Genomic DNA, 25,198 nt, shown 5'->3' with positions numbered 1-25,198 from the left:
ATGCAGACTTGTTCATGTGATTGCTTTACAGTATTACTGGTCTGTGTACTTCAGTGTGTTTTTGCTGTGACTGGTACTGGTCTTTCCTTTCCATATTTAGTGCTCTTTTCAGGAGCTCTTATCAGGCAGATCAGTGGTAATGAATTTCTTCAGCATTTGCTTGCCTAAAAAGGGTCTTATTTCTCCTTCACTTAGGAAGCTTAGTTGAGCCAGATATGAAATTCTTGGTTGGAATTTATTTTTAAGAATGTTGAGGCCAGGCATGGTGGCTCATACCTGTAATCCCAGGACTTTGGGAAGCTGAGGTGGGTGGATCAATTGAGGCCAGGAGTTTGAGACCAGCCTGGCCAACATGGTGAAACCTCATCTCTAATAAAAATACAAAAATTAGCTGGGCATGGTGATGTGTGCCTGTAATCCCAGCTACTCAGGAGGCTGAGGCATATAAAAAAATGATAACATATTTTCTTTTTTTATTTTGACCTTGGAGAATCTGATGATTATGTGTCTTGTGGATGTAGAATTGTGCAGGGGTTGTCTGTATTTCCTAAATTTGACTGTTGACCTGTCTAGCAAGGTTGAGGAAGTTTTCATGGCTGATGTCCTGAAATGTTTTCCAAGTTGTTTGCTTTCTCTCCATCTATTGCAGGGATGCCAATAACACATAGAATTGGCTGCTTTATATAATCTTGTATTTCTTGGAGGTTTTGTTCTTTCCTTTACATTCTGTTCTCTTTTTTTTTTCTGACTACCTTAATTCAGAGAGCCAGTCTTCAAGTTTCAAGATTTTTTTCCTCAGCTTCATCTATTCTGCTGTTAATACTTGCATTTGCATTGTGAAATTCTTGTAGTGTGTTTTTCAGCTCTATCGGGCCAGTTAGGTTTTTTTATACTGGCTATTTCATCGGTCAGCTCCTGTATAATTTTATTGTGAGTCTTAGTTTCCTTGGATTGGGTTTTGCTATTCTCCTGAATCTCAATGATCTTCATTCCTAGCCATATTCTGAATTATATTTCTGTCATTTCAGTCATTCCAACCTGGTTAAGAACCCTTGTTGAAGAACTATTTCAGTCATCTGGAGGACATAAGACACTCTAGCTATTTAAGTTACTGGTTCTTTCTCAGTTCTGCATGAGGGTATTCCTTTAACTGCAGTGGAGACTGAGTATAGTCAGTAGACTTCCTTTCTGGATGTCTTCACAGGCCTGAGCCTTGTACAGGGTCTGTATTTGTATCTGACTTCTCATCTTTGGTTTCATGGTAGGGTATGTTAGTGAGATATTTTGTTGTTGAAGCTTTAGGGTGTGATCTGGTCTGGTCAATGGCACTTAGGCATAGTGGTCAGTTGGTAGACTCTTGCTCAGTCGTGGCTGCCCTATATTTCCTTACAGTAGCAGCTGTGCTCTTTCTCAGTGCCCTGAAAGCATGGGCTCCTTTCCCACTTAAGTGTTGGCTATAGATCATGGCTTGGCACTTCCGGGATGCCTACCACAACTCTGGGTTGATTTCAAGGTTTATGTTTCCTCCCCAACTTGGAGGCAGCAGAGAAAGGGACCTCAGCAGTGAGTGTGGCCAAGGATCTTTTACTTGTCTTCTGGAGGCTCCACACCAGAGAGATGCAGGTCAGCAATTGCTCAGTGCAATCAACCCTGGATTGAAGGTCTGTGCTGTGGGCCCAAGCTAGGAGTTCCCAGTCTGGTGATGAGCAGGGAACATGAGTAGAACCTATGGGAGACAGACTGGCCCCCTTTCTCTGGGTTGATTGTAACTTGTTGGAGTTGCAGATTAGGTACTTACAGTCTTTGCTCCTTCTTTAGTCTGAGGGTGGCAGGGATAGTACCACTGCAGAGGCAGCGGCAGAGGAGTTTTCAGTTGCCCCCATGATCTCTACTTCCAAGAAACATGGAGCTGCTGTTACTGAGATTGTTCAGCCAGTAGGGTGGGACAGCTAAATTGCTGATATGAGCTTGGGGTTATGCTTGTTGGAGAGCAGGGGTTCAAGGGCTCTCCAGGTGGAAAGATTGGTTTCCTCTCCCTATGGTGACTGTGGTGTGCTATAAGCTCAGGTATAGCCCCCAGGCTCATTTCTTCCCCAAATTGAGGGCAGCAGGGATAGAACTCTGTGGTGGCAGTGGCAGAAGGGCTGTCAAACACCTCTGGGAGCCTCTCCCCAAGGAGACCCCAGCCACTTACCAGTGGATATGCTCAGCCATGGTTGTGAGTGACCATTCTGCAGTTATAAGCCAGTGGCCCTGGCTGGTGAGGAGTGGGGGTTGGATATTTCCAGGGAATAAGGGCTAGATTCCTTTTCCTCTTGTGGCTGGAGTGTGTTGGAGGTGCCAGCGTAGTGACTAGGCCCTTTGTTCCTTCCCCCAGCCCAAGGGCTGCTAAGGGAGTACTACTGCAATTGCAGTCGGCGGAGGTGTTGTGGGTTGACTCTGGGATTTTGTACTCAGAGAAATTCTGGGCTGCCTCTGATTGAAGGGGACAGGTGGGAGCAGGGTGGTTGTGCTGGAGTCCAAGGTCAGGAGGCCCTTCCCGGTGAGGAGAAGGACTGAGACCTGTGTGGAAAATAGCCCAGCCACTTTTTCATGTCAGGAATGCTCTGTGCTGGGAATCCAGACCAGCCTTTGGTCCCCACAGACTCTCAAGAGCCTGGAGACAGTAAGGGTTATAAGACAGCAAAGAGGGCAACTCGCCCTCCCAGGGAGGTCTGTCCCAGGGAGTTGCAAAGATGCTACTGGCTCAATAGCCCTGGTGAGGGATTGCTGGAGATTCAAGCCAGGAGAAACTGTTCAGTGAAAGCTTAAATGATTGTTAGCATTTTGTAGCAATAAAATGTCTTTAATTAAGATATGTATATTTTTATACATATGCTATTGCATACTTAATAGAATACAGCATAGTGTAAACATACATTTTATAGGCGCTGGGAAACCAACAAAATTAACGTGGGTTACTTTATTGTGATAATCACTTTATTGCAATGATCTGTTTGCAGATCATTCATTGCACTTTATTGCAGTGAAACCAAACCTGTAGTATCTTTTGAGGTTATGTCTGCACTTAATGGTGAAATACTGAATGATTTCCCTGAAACATCAGAAACAAGACAAGGATATGCACTGTCATTACTTCTATTCTATTCAACATTGTGCAGAATAGAACTGAGAGTCCAGAAATAAATCCATATATATAGTCAGTGGATCTTTTATGAAGTTTCAAAGGCAATTTAAAGGAGTGAGCAAAAACTTTTCAATAAATTGTGTTTGGAAAAAATGGATATTTATAGGCAGAAAAACAACTTTGATCCATACTTCATACGTATTCAAAAATTAATCCAAAGTGAGTAATAGAACTATATGTAAAATCTAAAACTATATAACTCAAAGAAATTTTGGGGGCCTTGGATTAGGCAAAGATTTCTTAGATACAATAGTCAAAGTATAAATGAAAATAAATGATAAATTAGGTATTTCTGCTCTTTGAAAGATACTGTTAATAGTTAAGCCACAGACTGGGAGAAAATATTTGCAAACTACATATCTGATAAAAGACCCATATTCAAAGTTCATAAAGGACATCGAAACTCTGTAAGAGGAAGAGAGGAAGTCATCTCTGTTTGCAGATTACATCATTTTATATTTAGAAAACCCCATCATCTCAGTCCACAAACTTCTTGAACTGATAAGCAACTTTAGCAAAGTCTCAATACAAAATCAATGTGCAGAAATCACAAGCATTCCTTTACACCAACAATAGGCAAGCAAAGAGCCAAATCATGAATGGACTCCCATTTACAATCGCTACAAAGAGAATAAAATACCTAGGAATACAGCTAACAAAGGATGTGAAGGACCTCTTCAAGGAGAGCTGCAAACCACTGCTCAAGGAAATAAGAGAGGACACAAAAAAATAGAAAAACATTCTATCCTCATGGATAGAAAGAATCAATATTATGAAAATGGCCATACTGCCTAAAGTAATTTATAGATTCAATGCTATTCCTATCAAACTACCATTAACATTCTTCACACAATTAGAAAAAAACTATTTTAAATTTCATATGGAATCAAAAAAGACCCTGTACAGCCAAGACAATCCTAAGCAAAAAGAACAAAGTTGAAGGCATCATGCTACCTGACTTCAAACTATACTACAAGGCTACAGTAACCAAAACAACCTGGTACTGGTACCAAACATATAGACCAATGGAACACTGGTGCTGGTACCAGACATATAGACCAATGCAACATAACAGAGACCTCAGAAATAACACCACACATCTACAACTATCTGATCTTTGACAAACCTGACAAAAACAAGCAATGGGGGAAGAATTCTCTGTTTAATAAATGGTGCTGGAAAATCTGTCTAGCCATATGCAGAAAACTGAAACTGGACCCCTTTCCTTACATCTTACACAAAAATTAACTCAAAATGGATTAAGACTTAAATGTAAAACCTAAAACCATAAAAACTCTAGAAGAAAACCTAGGCAATACCATTCAGGACATAAGCATGGGCAAAGACTTCATGAATAAAACACCGAAAGGAATTGCAAGAAAAGCCCAAATTGACAAATGAGATCTAATTCAACTAAAGAGCTTCTGCACGGCAAAAGAAACTATTATCAGAGTGAACAAGCAACCTACAGAATGGGAGAAAATGTTTGCAATCTATCCATGTGACAAAGGTCTAATATGCAGAATTTACAGGAAACTTAAAAAAATTTACAAGAAAAAAGCCAAACAACCCCATCAAAAAGTGGGCAAAGGATACGAACAGACACTTCTCAAAAGAAGACATTTACACGGCCAACAAACATGAAAAAAACTTCAACATCACTGATCATCATATAAATGCAGATTAAAACCACAATGAGATAACATCTCATGCCAGTCAGAATGGTGATTATTCAAAAGTCAGGAAACAATAGATGCTGGAGAGGATGTGGAGCAATAGGAATGCTTTTACACTGTTGGTGGGAATGTAAGTTAATTCAACCATTGTGGAAAACAGTATGGTGATTCCTCAAGATTCTAGAGCCAGAATACCATTTAACCAGCAATCCCATTACTGGGTATATACCCAAAGGAATATAAATCATTCTACTATAAAGACATATGCATACATATGTTTATTGCAGCACTATTTACAATGACAAAGACATGGAACCAACCCAAATGCCTATCCATGATAGACTGGATAAAGAAAATGTGGTACATATATACACTGGAATACTATGCAAGCACAAAAAGGAATGAGATCATGGCCTTTGCAGGGACATGGATGAAGCTGGAAGCCATCATCCTCAGCAAACTAACACAGGAACAGAAAACCAAATACCACGTGTTCTCACTCTTAAGTGGGAGTTGAGCATTGAGAACATATGGACACAGAGAGGGAAACAATAAACACCAGGGCTTGTTGGGGGTGGGGGGTGAGGGGAGGGAACTTAAAGGACGGGTCAATAGGTGCAGCAAACCACCACGGCACATGTGTACCTATGGAACAAACCTGCACGTTCTGCACATGTATCCCCTTCTGCTTTTTTTTTTTTAGAAGACATAAAAAAAAAAAAACTCTCTATGAAAAAAGACAACCAAATAAAAAATAAAAATGGATTTAAATAGCCAAAGAAGCACAGATAGCAAAGAAGCAAATCAAATAATGTTCCATATATACTTATTAAAGAAATGTAAATTAAACCTATAATGAGATACCACTACACACCCATTAGAATGTCTAAAATTGAAAAGACTGATTCTGCCATGTGTTGTTAAGGATGTCACTGGAGCTCACATACATTGTGGGTGAAACTGTAAAATGGTTTAACATCTTTGGAAAGTAATTTGGCACTATCCTAAAAAGTTAAACATATAGCTATCATATGATTCAGTCATAACACAACTTTATATTTACCTGAGAGAAATGAAAGCAATTGTTCATACAAACACTTACTGGTACACGAATGTTCATAACACCATTATTTGTAATAGCCTCAAACCGGAAACAACCTAAATGTCCATTAACAAGCAAATAGATAAAGAGATTTGGGTATGTACATATAATAGAATACTACTATTCACAGTAAAAAAGAACAAACTATTAATATGTACGAAAACATGGATGAATCTCAGTAGTTTTGCTGAGTGAAAGAAGCCAACCCCCCTCCCCAAAAAGAGTACATATGGTATGATCCACTTATATAAAATTAGAAAGTACCAACTTGACAGACAGCAGATGACAAGAAGTGGATAAGTGGTTGCCTTGGAGTCAGAGGATGGATACAGGGATTAGGTGTGAGGGATTACAAAAGGGCATGAGGAAACTTTTGGAGGCAATAGATATTTTCATTTTTTTTCCTGTGGTAATGTTTTACTGAGTGTATAGATACACAAAAACTTGCCAAGTTGTTCAGTTCACCTTAGATATGTTATATGGGCTGGGCATGGTGGCTCACACCTGTAACCCCAGCAATTTGGGAGGTCTGGGCAGGCAGATTACTTGAGCCCAGGAGTTGGAGACCAGCCTGGGCAACATAGTGCGACCCTATCTCTACAAAATATGTATATTTTTAATTAGCTGGGCACTGTGGCATGTACCTGCAATCCCAGCTACTGGGGAGGCTGAGGTGAGAAGATCAGTTGAGCCCAGGAGGTCAAGGCTGCAGTGAACCCTGTTTGTACCACTGGACTTCCGTCTGGGTGACAGAGCAAGATCCTGGCTCAAAAAAGACAAAAAACAAAAATAAAAACAAAATCAGTAAATAAATGTCAATTATATCTCTATAGAGCTATTTAAAAACAAACAAAATCATTTAAAGCTCACCTTCTCTGGAACTGAAGTTATCTGCACCTGAAGCTTTTGCTGAGCACTTCTGGATTCCCTGGTCTACCACTCCTCAGCTCATTTCAGATGCCTCCAAGTCTACTCTCCCTGCCAATAGACCCTCCAGCTTAGCATTAGCTTTTCCAGCACACTGAACCATGCATTTGATGGTCTATATATATTTGTTATCTTGTCAGGCTATTATTAAAAGTATTTGTCCATTCATATGTCACATGGACTCTCTTAAACACTTTATGAATTCTGTGTGAGTGCCATAATACTTTACGAGACTAAACTATGAGCAGAGAGTTAAATATTTGGAAAACTTCAGATCTCCAGAACTGGGCAGGAAAATAAAATTGGAAATAGTAATGTCATAGAACAAACCAGTGATCAAATAACAACCTTAAACTCTTTTTCTTAACACTGCAGATATTGGAACAAATAAGCCTACAAACGGTAAAAGTCATAGCCTCCAGTTTCCTTCTTGTGATGTAGAATTTCTACCCAAGGAGTTTCAACAAGACAAAAGTAAAATAGCTCAGGTAACTTAGCCCCCACTTTTTCCGAGGGCTTTTGTTTATGTGTATTATTACTCTTAGTAACAATTTATTTCAACAAAGTTTATGTTGTTAGTATTTTTTCGTTTTTTTTTAAAACTCAGTGTGATAAAATGTAAATGATTATAGACGATTTAGTTTTCTGATTTTCATCTCTATTAATAGTAGTTATGCCTATTATTCCCAAATATAGTAATAATTCCCAAATATAGTAATTTGGGAATACTTTACTTAATCCTTATAGAAAGCAAATGAGGTATTTCCTAGTTACACTTCTTTTTGTTTGGCCAACAAATAGTTCACTAAAAATGGAGAACTTCTGCTTATTTAGAAAAATTAACAGTCATCAGTTAACAGACTTTCCAATACTATCATAATTTAATCTACAAACATCATAATGACACTGTGATTTTGATTTTGTTTAAAAGCGCTATTAAATGAAAAATAAAAATTAAAAAAGCCTACACGATAAACCTCAGAACCAAGTAAGTATTTTTTACACTGTCTCGACCCTTGGGAGAACTGTGAGGCTCTATAGCCATATATACTCCCTCACCTTCTTCAAACTATATAGGTTTAGCCATAGGCTCCAGAAGTAGCACAGCACTGGGGCCCAGGTTGGGCTTTCCAGCACCTTCTAGCCACACACGTTGAGCCAGTAGTTCAGCAAAACTTCTGAGGAAGCCCGTTAGGCTAGCTCATCTCTTGGGGTGGGAGGATCTAGGAGTTCCTCTTAAAACTGCATGTATAAAGCAGTGTCTTCTTCCATGGCTGAGATGGGTTGAATTGTGGGAGGCTGAGGATACGCAGAAGCAATACATCTAACATGATATGGTCGAAAATATTGCATAGCTGTCTTAAATATGTAGAAGCCCGATGGTACATCTTTCCAAAATCAAAAGTTATTCTTTCCCACCTCCTCTCAAAAATTTCAAGCCTGGATGACTATGTTCATTTACATAAAGAAACCAGGCATCTGTTTAAGTTTACTAGCAAATCTTCCCTCATCCTTCTATCCTCCACTCCAGTAACCTGGAATTGAAATCCTGAGTACCATGACTGGGCTAGTGAACCTAGGACCAGCAGTCTGTTGGGGCCTCTTCTAAGCTATTCATGAGACTTATCATCACAGCCTCTAGGTTGGTGTCCTTGCTCATCTGAGTTTAATGTCCATCAGGTGTAAAAATCGTTGGGCTTGGGGGAGGTACCCTGGGTCCTTGTGTTCATGACCTGTTATTCATTTCCCAATTGTGAGACCAAAGCAAGCCCAGCACTACATGCGGGAACAGTAGCTGGAAAACCCGGAGTTGGGACTTCCAGTAGTAGATGGAACAGGTAAATTGAGAGAATACAAGATTGTAGAAACAAGACCAAGAGGACCATAGCCAAAGACAAAGTTCAAAGCATGCAAATAGGTGTAGAAGCAGCAAGGTTGCTAACCATGGAAGCTGGAAGCAAAGCACCATTAAATGGGAGGGCTGGATTGGAAAACAAAACTGAAAACAATTCCCAAATTATGGCACTCTCATTTTATATAGTGGTTGGTTGTAAGAGAGGACGCTGTTTTGCAAAGGATCCACAGAGAGCCACAAAAGTGTCATTAACTAAAAATATATATATTTATATATGTTCATACCAAATAAACTAGTAGTGTCACTCATGGGAATTTATAGAAAGAAATAACTCAAAATGACACCATTATTTGTGAGAAGAGCTTCTTCACAGATTTTTTAAAGTATATGCCAAACATAGAGTAATAAATGAAAATCTGTGGACGATTAAGTTAATAGTATATTATGCAAACATGCAAGCAAGCGGCATCAAGAACATGTAACAACATGGCGTAGCAGTAAGAAGCAGGAGGAGATAAAAATGACCTCTGAAGAACCCAGCTGATCCTGTGTGATTGGTGTATTTCTGGAGAGTTAGTGTAGATAATATTTTACAAAGCAAACCTACCATTTTATATAATCTACTATCACATCTTCACCTGTACATGACAGAAACTTCTAACACTGGCTCTAAGTTTCACGGGGAATTGCTTCTTCTACAACTTTTTAGATAGATACTAAAGTAAATTTTTTGTTGAGTAAGCAAATATTCAAAAAGAGAATATTCTGCCTTCCAACGTTTTTAAAAAATCCAGTGTCATATAATTAAATCTGGCTTTCTCAAAGTAGGGCAAACTATTTATGATATTCAGCCCACCTCTCCAAGCCTTGGTTACACACCTCTAATTTTCTTCCATAGCTTTCCAAGATTCCCATCCATCACCCCTCTGCCCAGTGGGAGAGGAGCTAGTGATCATCAATTCTCACTCAGACCTTAGTTCTGCCTTATGACCAAAAAGCAATACTCCATCCCTTTAAGGAGAATGAAGAAAAACCTTTATTGGTGAGATTGGGTATCCTCTGTACTTGGGAGAATGACTCTTTTTTTTTCCATATAAAGGCAAAAGCAGAAAATTTGGCTTGTTTATCTTTCTTTGAGAAATCTATAATCAATGTGAGTTTGTTCAAATTTTACAATCCATGGATAGTCCTCTAACTTTAAAAAGGGATTACTTGAATTGTAGTTCTTGCACCTTGATGATGGACATAAAGGCCTTTTATTTCTTTCTGCTTCCTGATTCCTTTCTGTAAAAGAGGAAAGTCCATGCCTTTGATTCCCTTGACTTCCTCACCCTGTCCCCTCCTGCATCTTCTGCTTTCTTCATGCTTGTTTCTGATCCGAGTAAACTCATTTCCAAAACTGAAGAAATTCATGATAATATTTGAAGAGCTGAATTGCTTTAAAATCAGAAGAAAAAAATCAAACATAATTTCACTTGGATTATAGTCATTTTTGTACCAACATTGTTGTAAAATATAATTTTTAATATTTTTCACGGAAGAAGGAGACTCCAACGAGATGTATACGGCCCACGGAAGACTGGTGGCCCTGCCTGGCTCTTGAGCATCCCCCACCATGTCTGAGTTTAGCTGTCTTATGTTGGTGTAAGGCCTGAGGTCATGACTATCCTTTGTTGTTGCAGAGAGTAGGGCAAACCTTACTGCCTTCCTTGCTGACTGACTTTGTGAGGAGTCTCCTGATGAAAGTCTCTTCACCTGATGATAAAATCGCATCTGATGCAGCATCCATACTGATATTTACTCTGGAATTTCATGCCGAGAAGGTCACCATGGTAAGATACTTGACAATAAGCAGGAGAGCACAGGGTTTACTCTCTAATGTGCATTTTTGCCTTTGTTGTATGTCCACTTCTTTTTATATGTACTTCTTGTCATTGTTCATTATATGACTTCAATATAATGAGCCTTTTGGTTTTTTAAATTTTACTTAGAGACAGGGTCTTGCTCTGTGGCTCACGCTGGAGTGCAGTGGTGAAACCTTGGCTCACTGCAGCCTCAAACTCCTGGGCTTAAGCAATCTTCCCACCTCAGCCTCCTAAGCAGCTGGGACTACAGGCATGTACCACCACACCTGGCTAATTTTTTAAATGAAGTTTTGTAGAGATGGAGGTCTTACTATGTTGCCGAGGCTGGTCTCAAACTCCTGGGCTCAAGCAACCCTCCCACCTTGGCCTCCCAAAGCATGAGGGTTACAGGCATGAGCCACCATGCCTGGCCTGAGAATTTTTTGTGTGAAATGTTTCAAGCATACGAACAATTTTAGAGAGTAAGTAATGAATGCTTATCCACCAATCATATTAAATCATAATATTTTGCCATATTTGCTTTAGAATTTTTAAAGAAATACATTAACAGCAATAAAATAGCATAGCTGTAATTGAAATCCCCTGTGTATCCCTTAAGGAAAGATTTCAAAGACCCTCAGCTTGCGTAGAGCTGGCTACATAATTTGTGGGGCTCAGTGCAGAACGAAATCTGGGACTGCTCCCTCACAACATAGGAAATAATGTCATTAAATGTGTAAGCACATGCAGTGTTTGCCTTTCCTCCACAGTCTCTCTCTCTCAATTCTTCATGCTGGTTTTATTTGCTATTTAATGTCTTTCTAAGCAAAAAGAACAATTAACATTTTTTAGTCGTGAACACAAATTTTACTATCCATACATATATTGTGCAATGCCAGTTACAAACGTCAACATAGGAGCATTTAGCTCATGTGCAGAATCACCAAAATAATGCTATTTGTGTTTCACAGCTCACACATGCATACGTACATATTACATTCTTTCCAAAAGGGTGGAAACACTACTTAAAACTAGCTCGACTTTTAAAATTTCAATTTTCATCATTCATATATCCTACCAACATTCTCTACCTTCAGCTTACTGGTGAGTAAGGAAAGCCTGAAAGGAAAATAATTTATGGGCTTCCCTTTCTGTTTCCTTCTATGTCATTTTCAGACTAAGTGGGAATTTTTAAAGTAGGTTACAGTTTCAATAAGATGCTTATCTTGTTTTTCCACTGAGCTTCACATCATGGGTCCCCTGGCATTTTGTGAACACCACATGTGAATGGGACCACAGGAACAATGACAGACTCACATATTGTATCTCTTCTGCTCCACTGTCCCATGGGACTTGATTTACAAAATACAAAGATAAAATTGTTTAAAACTTCAAGGTACTTTAAACAAAGTAAAGGTACCTTCTCAGCATGGAGCTCTGTGCAAACACATAGGTCACAGGCCCATGAAACCAGTTCTGATGGTGACATGAGGAATGAACCTCCAGTTTCCTCTCCTGACACAGCAGTGCAAGGTGACTGAAAATAATCTGAGAAGTCTTACACAAATTCATAGAGCAGGAAAGGGGAGGTGATGCTTTATATAGAACTCTCAATGCTGCTGCAGATGGGAGCATTCTGTAGGGCAAACACAACCACAGGGAAAGGTGAAGGGCAAGAGCCGTCTTACAAAATAGAGTTCTCTTCTAGTGAAGTGGGAAAGAGCACTTAAAGGAAGGCGAGATGAAGCCTTACCAAGTCCCTGAGAGAAAGAGAGACGAAACAGAAAACTAGATGTGTAAAACTAGCCTCTGCTACAGTGAAATCTCTAACCACAGAAAAAAAATGAACAAAATGGGCTCCTCAATTTATGATCCAACCCCAGCTCCCACAAGCAACTGGACTACTGAAAACAGTGGATTCTTGTCTTAGATGGGGTTAGGTTCTAAAATGAGTTATAAGGCTAAAAACATCCCTAAAAATCCCCCAAATTGCATGTACAGTATATGGGCTTATAATCTCTAAATAATCCTAACACATCAAATATTTCATCAAAATTGAAACAGACTATCATTTTTATAACTGGACATAAATTAGCATAAATTTCTATAATTAAGCACCCAGTGACATAGGTGGCTTGCTTTAGAGGTATTTGCATTTAAAGTAGGACGAGGACAACTAGAAGAAGCTCTAAATCCTATAGTTAAAAGGTCTATGGAAAAGAGTAGTTTGATATCTCTTATTTCTTGCTCACCTTGGAACCTATATGGTTGGAAAAGTACCCTGCACTTTTTAACATTTATAATTTTTTCTTTTGTTTGCCATAGAAAGTTGTACAGATAACTGAACTGTATACGATGTAACTAACTGCAGGGTAATGTAAATTTGCATCAACTAATTTTTCAGCTTATAATCTCTGTTAGTCTAAAATTTATGATCCAGGATCACAAGAAATATTTAAGAAGAAAAAAATGCAATGGATTATTTTCAAAATAAGAAATGAGATGATCTGGGTGGATTAAATTTGATATTAAATACACAGCCACTGATTTGAGACAAATTTCATAACCAGCTAGAACTCTCCTTGTTCAAGAATGAGTAAAAAGAGGGAAAAATGAAACTAACATGGGATCTATGAGTAGAGTTTGCAAAATTATGGGTTAGTGTTTACCATTCTGGGTCATTCCTTCAATACATGGTTAATCCCTTCAATATGTGGATTCAAATCGTCTTTAACTTGCAAAAGTTTTTTTTTGAAGTATACACTGTAGCTCCATTGTTATTCCATTCCATTATTTTGATTTTCTTTAAGTACTTGAATTATATGTATGTTTCCTATACCGAGCTTATATTTCTTATGTAATGAATTCAACCCCCCCAAAATAAACTTTTAAAGAAATGGGCATTTTCCTGCTATTCATAAATGCACAGATTTAGTCTTCATCCAAATGAATATTTTGCATTGTGTAGTCACACATATAAATATGCTTTCTACTAGTGCTTATCTGTATGTTAGTTGCTGCCTTGGTATTTCTGAGAAAAAGTGAATTCTTATGTCCAAGAAATGCCTTGGTTTAGAGGTGACCATGGAACAGGAGATTCTTGTTTACCTGTGGAATTTCTCTTCCAGGTGTCTAAGATCGTGGATGCTATTTACAGGCAATTGTGTGATAACAATTGTATGAAGCATGTTATGTTGCAGGTTATCACTTTGTTGACATGTACTTCACCCAAGAAGGTCATCTTTCAACTTATGGACTACTCAGTTCCAGCAGATGAGTAAGGCCCCCCAACCCTCTGTCCCTTCCACAAGGGCTTGTTTACAGGCTGCACTGTCAGATGGACCTGGGTTCAACCCTCAATCTACCATAGTCAGGCCTGGTTTCTTTTTTCTGAAAGAGAAAATCTATTTTTGCATCATGTGGGATAATTATAAGACTTAAATAAGATCATATGTGTTATGCATATCTTTGTATAATACCTAAAACACAGTAGGCCCATAAGATATGACCAATGTCACTATTATTTATCTGAGGCTTTAAATTGTGTTCTGTTGCATATCCCAGAGGAACAAACCTCTCCTCAATGTGATAATGGATTTTTATTCCCGTTCGTGAATTTACTCATTTTTATTGAGGAAATAAATTTGTACATGTAGTGTTTTTCTTGTTTACAAAGGACAGACATAAGATATTTCTACATACCAATAAAAAGCGTTAAAATTGGGAGTCCTGTGTCCTTTAACTATTAGGCTGAAATTTATGATCCAGGATCACGAGAAAAGTTTAAGAAGAAAAAAATACAAATGCGAGCCTATGGGACAATATGAACCTAACAGGCACATTAGAAGAGCTTAGAAAAATCACACCACTCCATTTCTACAATTGGCATAAACATTGGAAATCAAGGTACTACTTCTCTCCTATGAAGACAGAGAGTTTTATTTTGAAGAGGACTTGGGCTTTGGAAACAAATGAATCTGTTTCCATCAACTTTGTCCCTTACATTTTATGTGACGTTATGCAAGTTTGATAAAATTCCCCGATGCTAAATTTCCTCATCTAGAAAATGAGGAAAGTTCTATCTATAGATATGTTATGTGGGTTGCTTAGTTAGTTAATGTCTGTGAAAGGGCATTGAAATCAACAAAACTCTAAATAAATCACATAACTTTATTTTTCAGACTGAAAGATTGTATTTATTTAGGAAGCTTTAACTCACAAAGTATTTTACTATTCATAAAATTCCTAGAAAGATCTTTGTAAGACGATTTACTCATCCAGGAACTAAGCACCCACTTTGTGTAAAGTATTACTGGCCCTTAAGCATTTTGTTGAGGAGAGGGAACATATCCACATGTATACCAGATAAAAATTGCCAATAAATCTGGTACAAGCAATATGTGCTGAGGAAGTACAGAAAGCAGGCATAATTTGTTAGGTGAACTTAATCAAAGCTGCTACCAGCAGGTCTAATTCTATGTGAGGATTGAGGTAGAAAAGGCCAGGATTTGGAGTGAAACTAAACCAAAGAAACACATGGAACATTTGCTCAGCCAAGAGGTATGAACAAGAGGTAAGACAAGGAGATATGGCATATGAGAGTTGATGTCCTTGTGATTCTAAGTGGGACCTGTAGGCAGGAGCAGGTGGGTAGTGGGTGCTACAGAGCTGGGTATTTCCATATTCCAAGGGATCAGGCACCTATATGATGAACCTAAACACAGAAAGGCTAAGCAATAAGTGTCAGAACCCAGTATGAACTGGCAAGGTATCAGAAATACATCGGTGCAGAGATGTATAGCAGTTTCTAAGACAAGCAATAGTAAGACTAATCTTGAAGAGTGTCGAGTATATAGGAAAAGGAGCTAGGGGACTGGAGGTTGAGAAGCCAGGATTTTAATAGCATCTGTATCACTCATTGTGAGACATTTGACAAAATGTCTCACTCTTCTGAGCTCAGTTTTGTTTTTATTTTTATTATTTAATTAGTTCATTTTTATTTAGGGTTTTTTATTTTTATATTAATCTACATATTAATTTGTATTCCCATGCCAGTTTTTAAATATTCTATTATTCCTAAACAAACAAAGTCACAAGGCAGGAGGAGCAGAGGAAGTATAGATTGCAGAAAGCTGATCAGTTCTTGACAGTGAGCTAGACAGACATTTAAATTGCAGTAGAAATGAACTTGCAGACCAGACTCTGGTATTTTCCATAAGGCTTTATTTAAATTCTTTCTCTGTTTTCTAGGATAAGAGGTTTACGGGATCATTTGGAAATAGGAATCTCAGTTTGCTTTGGACATGTCTGCAGTGTCTTTGCTATATAAAAATGTAAAACCAAGACTATTTTCCTGATTCTTGTTATTCTATCAAGTAGGACACGACAAACATGATTCTCATTGTGTGGGGCGGGGCTGTGTTTGCAGCACTCTGATACAGATGTGGCAGGCGGCAGGTTCTGAGGTGAGCGTGGCCCCTCATGTGCTGAAGACAATCTTATTGATACTGAAAGGAAAGCCTGGGGAAATGGAGGACACCCTAACGGAAGGAAAACGTTTCTCTCTTGATGGTACCAACTTGATGCCTTTGGCGGTAAATAACACGATGAGTGTTTCTTCTTCTCAGTATTGATTTCCTGATTGTGAAAATCCCTATCTGCCCACAGACTCAATCATACTTTCTTAACACGGTCCTCTTCTCATGCATCCATTCATGCAACACATATTTATTGAGTGTCTATTATGTGCTATGCCCTATTATGGAGCTTACATTTTGGTAAGAAACACAGACAATGAACAAATAAATGTGTTGTAAGTCAGATGGTATAAAGCTTAAAAGAGATATATAGTGGTATGGAGGAAAGAAAGTGACTGGCAAGGTTTAGGTAAGTTGGTCAGGGCAGGCCTCTCTGCTGAGCTGGCATCTAATCAGAGACCTGAATCAAGTGAGGATGTGATCCTTACATATATCTGAGTTAGAGAGTTCTAGACTGAGAGAAGGGAAAAGTCTCGTATTGATGGACACTTACCTTGTATGTCAGCGAATACAAGGAGGCCAAAGAATCTGAGTGAATTGGGCAAGGGAGATGAAAGTATAGGAGATGATATGAGAGAAGTAGCCACTGGCTAGATCATATAGGCGTTTGTAGTCATGGAAAGACCTAATCTCATTTGTGTCCATCATTTTATTCTCCTGAAAACCAAAATCACCACCCCGGGAGTAAATTAAGGTCTTACAGAGACAGAGTAGTATGAAGTTGGCATTGCTTCACAAATGTGAAATGTTGGAATATGTATTTCTACGATGCCAATTACAATCCCTAAAGGCAAAATCCTGAACACCATAATCCTGAATATTGAAATTCCAAAATATCAAAATCCCAAAAGTCTAAAATTTCTATCATCTAATTGAATCCCCAAACTGTAATGACAGGTTTGGAATTAGGTGCAATCAAGGCTTCTAAAAGTGAATTTCAAGTTGTCACTAATAAAGTTTGTTTTTTCCATTCAGTCCAAAGCATTTCTAGGAAAATTCAGATGAGGGGATTAGCCAGGCAATATGGAAATGATGCAAACTTTAGTGGTAAAATATGTCATTTGTTTGCATTGACATACCTTCCAGCTGATGAAATTCCAGGAGCTTTTGATAAATTAAAGCCACATATGCCTTGAATAAGCCAGAAAAGTTACTGACTGGTTTGAAATTAATTATGTGTACAGTAGGAGAAGACACTTATGCAATGGTGTTGCTGTTCAACCATCAGTATTGTTTCCTCCAAATCTGTGGTCTTTCTATGAGTACATGTGAAATAGATTTCTGCATGCCAAAACATCATAAAAGCATGGCACAGAAGACAGGAAAATTTAACAGGGAATGCTCGATTTAGTGTATGTCAAACCATAAAAGAATTTCAAAAAGAGTAGCATCACATATAAAATAAATGTGAACATATTCTCCAGGGAGAGCCATGCCCTAAAAGAGAAAAGAAAAAATAACAGCCATTCATCATAATAAAGGACTTCAAAATCATAAAAGTTGACCAGCTCTTATGAACCACCTCTATGCAATTGCCCATAATTTATTCCTATTGTTTTTATATGTCGAATTTTTTTAGTGTGTTTTTTATTTTCTTTTTAATGTATTTTTCTCTCTATTTTAAGTTGTCAGCATTATTTTTTCCAATTTGCTATACTACATATTTCATTTCCTATACTGGAGATAATGTAAAGACTTTTAGAGGGTTCTAATTATTTTTATGCATGTTGCAAATTTGTCTCCATGAGGATGCATTGTCACTGTATTGACTTTGTGTGTAAGCATTGCGCTTATACATAAAAATGTTGAAACTTCCTCAATAAATGAAGTGATGCATTTTTGTATATTTGCCTTTTTCAAGAAAGATAAAATGTATTGAGATCTTGGCTCTTTGGGTGACTGCATATGTGGTGGTGATCCATTGGTCTGTCTTGTCAAAAGACTTAGGTTGTCCACCAAGGGATTTCAGATGACCACAATTATATAAACTATTTCTTTATGAATGTGGTTTGTCTGCCCATAACTGTTACCCATGTGACTGCTGTTAGTATACCTAAGTGTTTTATGTTTGGAAAAGTACATATGTTATTATTGCCTAATTTATTGTATAAAAGGACCTATGAAGTTTTCTGTCCTGTGTTCATGTTTCTCAAATAAATGTCATTTTAATTTTTTAAAAAATTTTCCATTTTTGTGGGTATAGAGTAGGTGTGTATATTTATGGGGCACATGAGATGTTTCAATACCAACATGTAATGTAAAATACGTACATCATAGAGAATGGGGTACCCATCCCATCAAGCATTTATTCTTTGAATTATAAACAATCCAATTACAGTGTTTATTTAAAAATATATTATTATTGACAGTAGTCACCCTGTTGTGCTATCAAATAATCTTATTTATTCTAACTATTGTTTTATGCCCATTAACCATCCCCACCTCCCCCATCCCACTACCCTTTCCCAGCCTCTGGTAACCAATAAATCTCATTTTTAAGAATGTAAACACATGTCTTTAAAATTTTTAAATTATTTTTCCCAAGTTACATTTTTGGGAGTTTGATCTCCCAGGATTTCAATATTCAGGATTATGGCAGTTGGGAATGTGTCTTTTAAGATTATAGCCCAGACCCATATTTCTGATGTGGTGACCTCCCACCCATATTGCAGTGGTCAATATGCCAAATGATCTGTTGGTGACCTGACCTGCCTTCCCCTTAAATATCTCACTTCCTTGTATTGTTTGAGCACAGGAAGGACCTAGGTTATTAGTAGACTGCTCTTCATGGCCACATAGGAAGGGGACCTTGGGAGGGAAGCCTACCTTGGAAACCAGCCTGCATCCCACTGGTTTGTCATCCAGGGTGTTTGTATAGTGTCTTGAGAGTCCCTTACCATAGTAGGCTTGGCAAAGTTCCTAGCTCACAATTGATGTAACCGCTGTTATTGAATGAATGGATACCCACATATGCTTTAGGTTTTCTTTAAGGAGGCTGAAGGAGGGGTTGCAGAGTCACTCTCTTGTTCCCCTCAGTAAGGTTGACTGGGTTTAGAGAAAAATGTTTACATTTCTACCTCCTATTTCCTTCCCTTTTAGGCATCCCAGGCCCTGTGCACCTTTCTGCCTCTTGGTTCCTACAAGAAAGCGGTGGCCCAGTTTTTCCCCCAGCTCTTGACGACCCTTATATTCCAAGTCTTCTACAGCAGTGAGCTGAAACCGATACTCAAGGACAGGACTTTGTGAGTTAAAACTGGTTATTTCAGATTAAATAAGAGATAAGCATCCAGCTGTCAATACTTCTACCCTCTTGGGTTCATATGGGATTCTTTACAGTCCCATGTGCAGTGTGTTCATTTATTACAGTTTTCTCTCTTCCGAATGGTAGAATGCATTCAGAAAAGTAACCAGCCCAAGTACCTAAAAGTTAGTTCACCTTCCCTGAGCATGTGTAGTATATAAAGAGCCATGACCACAGAACTCTGTTGATTCCTACCACACTCCCTATCAGATCAGTAAGAGACTACCACAGAAAAGAGAGCAGAGCATTAAATCCAGAGTCAGATACATTTTTGCTCTTCCATTTTCTTACTTTCTGCTAATAACCTCTCAGGGTTATTATACATATAAGATTAAAAATGATGTGCTCAAATGTACTTTGTTAACGAGAAAGTTAATTTGTGGTTGGAGATGTGATATATGGGTTTATGACTACATGCAGTTGTCTGTCCACATAGGAGTTTGGCAATTCCATTTTGCCCAAGGGTGTACAGTTGATTTTGCTACCCTGCAGGGAAATCTCAACCCAACTGTCTACTATTTGCCCTATTCTCTAAGATGACATACATCAAAGCATCCCAACTAGATAAGAATATATCCTATTCCTTTAATAGAAGAAAATGGACACCTTTAGCAAGTCATTGCATCATTGAACATCTCTTTCAAATTATCTATTGCAAATAAGCTAGTAATAATAAACAAATAAGGTGTTCTGCAATTGATGCTAGATTTTGTGTGCCACAATTTTAATTTAACCCCTATCCCATGTACTGTTAACCAGGGAAGATGAAGGACATTTAGCAATCTTTTTCCATTGAGACATCCCCTTTCTCAAAACGTATATTCTGCCCAAGATGGGATGAAAAGGAAGGTAATGTGTATTTAGTTTTTTGAATATCACCGGCATGTGATGACCTTGCTCTCTTTTGGGGCTTTAGGTATGCCCAGGATGCCCTGAGAGTTCTGCTGAATTGTTCTGGACTGCAACAGGTGGATATTACTCTAATGAAGGAGAATTTCTGGGACCAGTTATCTGAAGATCTGTGTTACTATCATGGAGTCTGCTTTATTGCTAAGTAAGAACAGGGGTCTCTGTGCAGGATTCTTGGTCTCTATCCCACCTTCTCCAACTTCCTTCAATAAGCCATGTGGGAACAAAATAGGCATCTATTCCAATTTCCAAATCTCTCTTAATGATCTGAGTTGCTATTTGATTTCTACTTCTTCAATTATTTTGAAGTGTTTTTATTTGTGATTTTTTTCCTTTTTCTTGCCCTTTTACCTGATAATATAGATGCCCAATTATCCTCCCTCCATAGAACAGGTTTCTTTTCTTACAGATACAGAAAACTGGAAGTGAGTTTGGTTTTTTCCCTCTGATTTTAGCTGGTTCCTGCACTGCAGGCATCAGTTTTAGACATGTTTCCACTTGAAAGAGGTCCAGTAAAAACCTATACTCAATAAGCCAAATAAATTTGGAAAAGAATAGAAGAGAACTTTTATTTTTCTTGTACTGGAAAGGGGGGGTGGGGGGGTTTCTAGTTAACCCTTTAGTGAACAGCAAGTTTCTGATTGTAGGGATCAGATTTTCTGATCAAGAATCAAAATACGGGCTGTTGACAACATGACAGACTAAGACTACTTCAAGTTGTGACTGACCCAGAAACTACACTCTTTGTGGTCTGTGGGGCCTTGGTGCTTTTATAACAGCATCTCATTTGCAAATGGATTTCAGGAACACATGCTGTGTTAAAGTGTAGTACATCTGCACCCTGCAAGTTGTCACAAGTTGAATGTCACTCTAAGGGTATCTAAGAAGTAACTTTGGATCTTCTTACTTAAAGTGGGGTCCACAGACAAGCAGCAACGGCGTCACCTGAGAGTTAAAAATTCAGAATCTCATGGCCCACCTCAGACCTACTGAATCAGAATCTGCATTTTAGCAATATCCCCAGGGTGATCTGTTTGCACGTTGCAGTTTGAGAAGCACTGGTTTGGAAGACCAACTGGGAATCTTAAAATGGAAACTTCCTCATGTCATCCTTTGCAATTCTGCGCTTACTGCTCTGATCCAGGCTACCATGTCAGGACAAGTGTGAGGCTGTCCACCACCCAAGTGTGTTCTGGAGAATGGCATAGTGAATCAGAGCTCATCACCTCCTTTCCTGACTAATCCAGGGCGGTCCCAGACTCTCATCGGCGTTACATCATTCAAAGAAAGAGCTTGGTCCAAAACCACAAAGATGACCTGTATGCAGCCATCTTGGACTGAGCACTAGATTTTTATTTCCTCTCCCTTTAGTCAAGAATTGATGGGAGCTTGCACTAAAATAGGACATTCCGTTCTGTGGCAAAGGATGAGAGAGACAGGAAAGGGAAGTGACATTAAGGAAAGAGATGTTGACAGGGATCCAGTTATATGTAATTCTCCAGAGTATATGTCGAATTCATGGTGGGACTACAATTTATTTAGGGAATATTAAAGAATATCTTTCATCTGGGAGGTACAAGATATTAGAATAATGATTCTCTCTTTGCCACTACTAGCATAGTGTTTTCTCCTTCGCTAATTCGGTGCCTTATTCTCTTTTACAGAACTCTCAGTGAATATAACTTTCCACAGTTTCCGGAGACCCTGCGTTATCTCTATAAGCTCTCAGTAGAAGGTCCTAGAAGGTCAGAAGACACTGTCATCATAGTAATATTCCTCACTGAAGTGAGTTTTGTAGACTGTGAACAGCTGTGTTCTCATTTCCTTTTCTTACCCAAATTTAAATCAAAATTCCAGTTTGTCGTATCTCTCCCTCTGAATGTTGGTTCTTACCAAGACTTAAGATCATGAAAGATATCTGAAGTCGGATAGGGAGAGGTGTGGAGTTAGATCTGGGTTATGGAAGAGTTGTCCCTTCAGCTTTCCCCAGCAGTTGGTTTTTCTCTGTTTCTAGGGGTGTGAATTTGTACAAACACTAATTATTTTTTAGTACCAGTTTATATATTTCTGTATTATTGTTAAAGTATATTGAGGGATAATTGGGTTTAATAAAGATGGTAGTTAACATCTGGGATCTAGGCAGTACTTCCGACCATCTAGGGGGAGAAAGGAACTGGCTGAATAACTGGCTAAAATGAAGATGTGGAACCATATTACTTTATATATGAATATTGTGCCTTGTATTGTAATACTATAATGGAATCAAGCAAATTGACAAACTTTTGTTTACAAAAAATAAAGGCTTTATAACCTGAAATTATCAAATCTAATTTTTTCATAAAAATAATAATATAATAGGCACATATTACCTAAGGTGAAGTGCCCAATACTTTCAAAATTTGAGGTGATTTCAAACACCATAGTAAAACGGTTAATAAATTATGAAAAGCATACTGTTATACTATACCTTCTACTTCTAAAAACTTTCAAAAGTGTACATAATTTAACTGAACATTGCGGTAGTCATCAATGATTTCAAATATGCTCAGTCTATTTTGACCTCTCATTGATTTTACTGTGTGACTCTTTATTTTTATTGAATTGACTATTCTTTGCCCAGTGTCTATTCTTGGCTTCTTTATCAATCTTTAGTTGACTATTTAAAGGTGGGTTTCTTTTTTTTCCCCATAAGTTATTGGGGTACAGGTGGTATTTGGTTACATGAGTAAATTCTTTAGTGGTGATTTGTGAGATTTTGATGCACCCATCACCCGAGCAGCATACACTGCACAATATTTGTAGTCTGTTATCCCTCAGCTCTCTCCCACTCTTCCCCCAAAATCCCCAAAGTCCATTGTATCATTCTTATGCCTTTTCATCCTCATAGCTTAGCTCCATATATCACAGAGAACATACCATGTTTGGTTTTCCATTCCTGAGTTACCTCACTTAGAATAATAGTCTCCAATCTCATCCAGGTCACTGCAAATGCTGTTAATTCATTCCTTTTTATGGCTGAGTAGTATTCCATCCATATATATATATATATACACACACACACACCACCGTTTCTTTATCCACTCATTGATTGATGGGCATTTGGGTTGGTTCCATGATTTTCCAATTGGGAATTGTGCTGCTATAAATATGTGTGTGCAAGTTTCTTTTTCGAATAATGTCTTCTTTTCCTCTGGGTAGATATCCAGTAGTGAGATTGCTGGATCAAATGGTAGTTCTACTTTTAGTTCTTTAAGGAATCTCCACAGTTTTCCATAGTGGCTGTACTACTTTACATTCCCACCAGCAGTGTAGAAATGTTCCCTGATCACTGCATTCACAACAACATCTACTGTTTTTTGATTTTCTTGATTACTGTCATTCTTGCAGGAGTAAGGTGGTATTGCATTGTGGTTTTTCAGGAAATGTGCATTTCCCTGATCATTAATGATGTTGAGCATTTTTTCATATGTTTGTTGTCCATTTGTATATCTTCTTTTGGGAATTGTCTATTCATGTCCTTAGCCCACTTTTTGGTGGGATTACTTGTTTTTTTCTTACTGATTTGTTTGAGTTTATTGTACACCCTGGATATTAGTCTTTTGTCAGATGTATAGATTGTGAAGATTTTCTCCCACTCTGTGGGTTGTCTGTTTACTCTGCTGACTATTCCTTTTGTCATGCAAAAGATCTTTAGTTTAATTAGGTCTCAGCTATTTATTTTTGTTTTTGTTGCATTTGCTTTTGGGTTCTTGGTCATGAAATCCTTGTCTAAGCCAATGTCTAGAAGTTTTTTTTCCAATGTTATCTTTTAGAATTTTTAGTTTCCAGTTCTCAGAGGGAATGCTTTCCACTTTTCCCTATTCAGTATTATGTTGGCTGTGGGTTTTTCATAGATGGCTTTCATTACATTAAGCTATGTCCCTTGTATGCCGATTTTGCTGAGGGTTTTACTCATAAAGGATGCTGGACTTTGTCGAATGCTTTTTCTGCATCTATTGAGATGATCATGTGATTTTTGTTTTTAGCTATGTTTCTGTGGTTTATCACATTTATTGACTTGCACATGTTGAACCATCCCTGCATACATGGTATGAAACCCACTTGATCATGGTGGATTATCTTTCTGATTTGTTGTTGAATTCATTTAGCTAGTATTTTGTTAAGGATTTTATCATCTATGCTCATCAAGGATATTGGTCTGTAGTTTTCTTTTTTGGTTGTGTCCTTACCTGGTTTTAGTATTAGGGTGATGCTGACTTCATAGAATGAATTAGGGAGGGTTCCTTCTTTCTCAATCTTGTGGAATAGTGTCAAAAGGATTGGTACCAATTCTTTTTTGAATGTCTGGTAGAATTCTGCTGTGAATCCATCTGGTCCTGGACTTTTTGTTGTTGGTAATTTTTTAATTACCGTTTCAATCTCTCTGCTTGTTATTGGTCTGTTCAGAATATCTAATTCTTCCTGATTTAAGCTAGAAGGGTTGCATTTTTCCAGGAATTCATCCATCTTTTCTAGATTTTCTAGTTTATGTGCATAAAGGTGTTCATAGTAGCCTTGAAGGATCTTTTGTATTTCAAGGGTGTCAGTTGTAATATCTTCTGTTTCATTTCTTAGTGAGGTTATTTGGATTTTCTGTCTTCTTTTCTTGGTTAATCTTTCTAATGGTCTATCGATTTTATTTATCTTTACAAAGAACCAGTTTTTTGTTTCATTTACCTTTTTTATTTTTATTTTTTGTTTCAATTTCATTCAGTTCTGCTGTGATCTTGGTTATTTTCTTTCTTCAGCTTGGTTTGAGTTTGGCTTGTTCTTGTTTCTCTAGTTCCTTGAGGTGTGACCTTAGGTTGTCGATTTGTGCTC

General features: G+C 38.0%; 1 protein-coding gene across 2 annotated transcripts in view; it reads left to right on the top strand.

Annotated features, from left to right (window-relative positions):
* The window catches only part of MROH9 (maestro heat like repeat family member 9), a 111,375-nt gene that overhangs the window by 40,526 nt on the left and 45,651 nt on the right, over positions 1-25,198 (top strand). For both annotated transcript variants that reach the window (XM_054501681.1, XM_054501686.1), the window contains 7 exons: positions 7,268-7,380; positions 10,430-10,579; positions 13,720-13,868; positions 16,020-16,185; positions 19,228-19,370; positions 20,346-20,483; positions 22,003-22,123. In XM_054501681.1, coding sequence (XP_054357656.1) covers positions 7,268-7,380; positions 10,430-10,579; positions 13,720-13,868; positions 16,020-16,185; positions 19,228-19,370; positions 20,346-20,483; positions 22,003-22,123 — 980 coding nt within the window. The remainder of the gene's footprint in view (positions 1-7,267; positions 7,381-10,429; positions 10,580-13,719; positions 13,869-16,019; positions 16,186-19,227; positions 19,371-20,345; positions 20,484-22,002; positions 22,124-25,198) is intronic.

The sequence above is a fragment of the Pongo pygmaeus genome, chromosome 1 (assembly GCF_028885625.2).
Source record: "Pongo pygmaeus isolate AG05252 chromosome 1, NHGRI_mPonPyg2-v2.0_pri, whole genome shotgun sequence".
NCBI classification, from domain to species: Eukaryota; Metazoa; Chordata; class Mammalia; order Primates; family Hominidae; genus Pongo; species Pongo pygmaeus.
The sequence above is the reverse complement of the archived record's forward strand: the minus strand, read 5'-3'. Positions and strand labels throughout refer to the sequence as shown.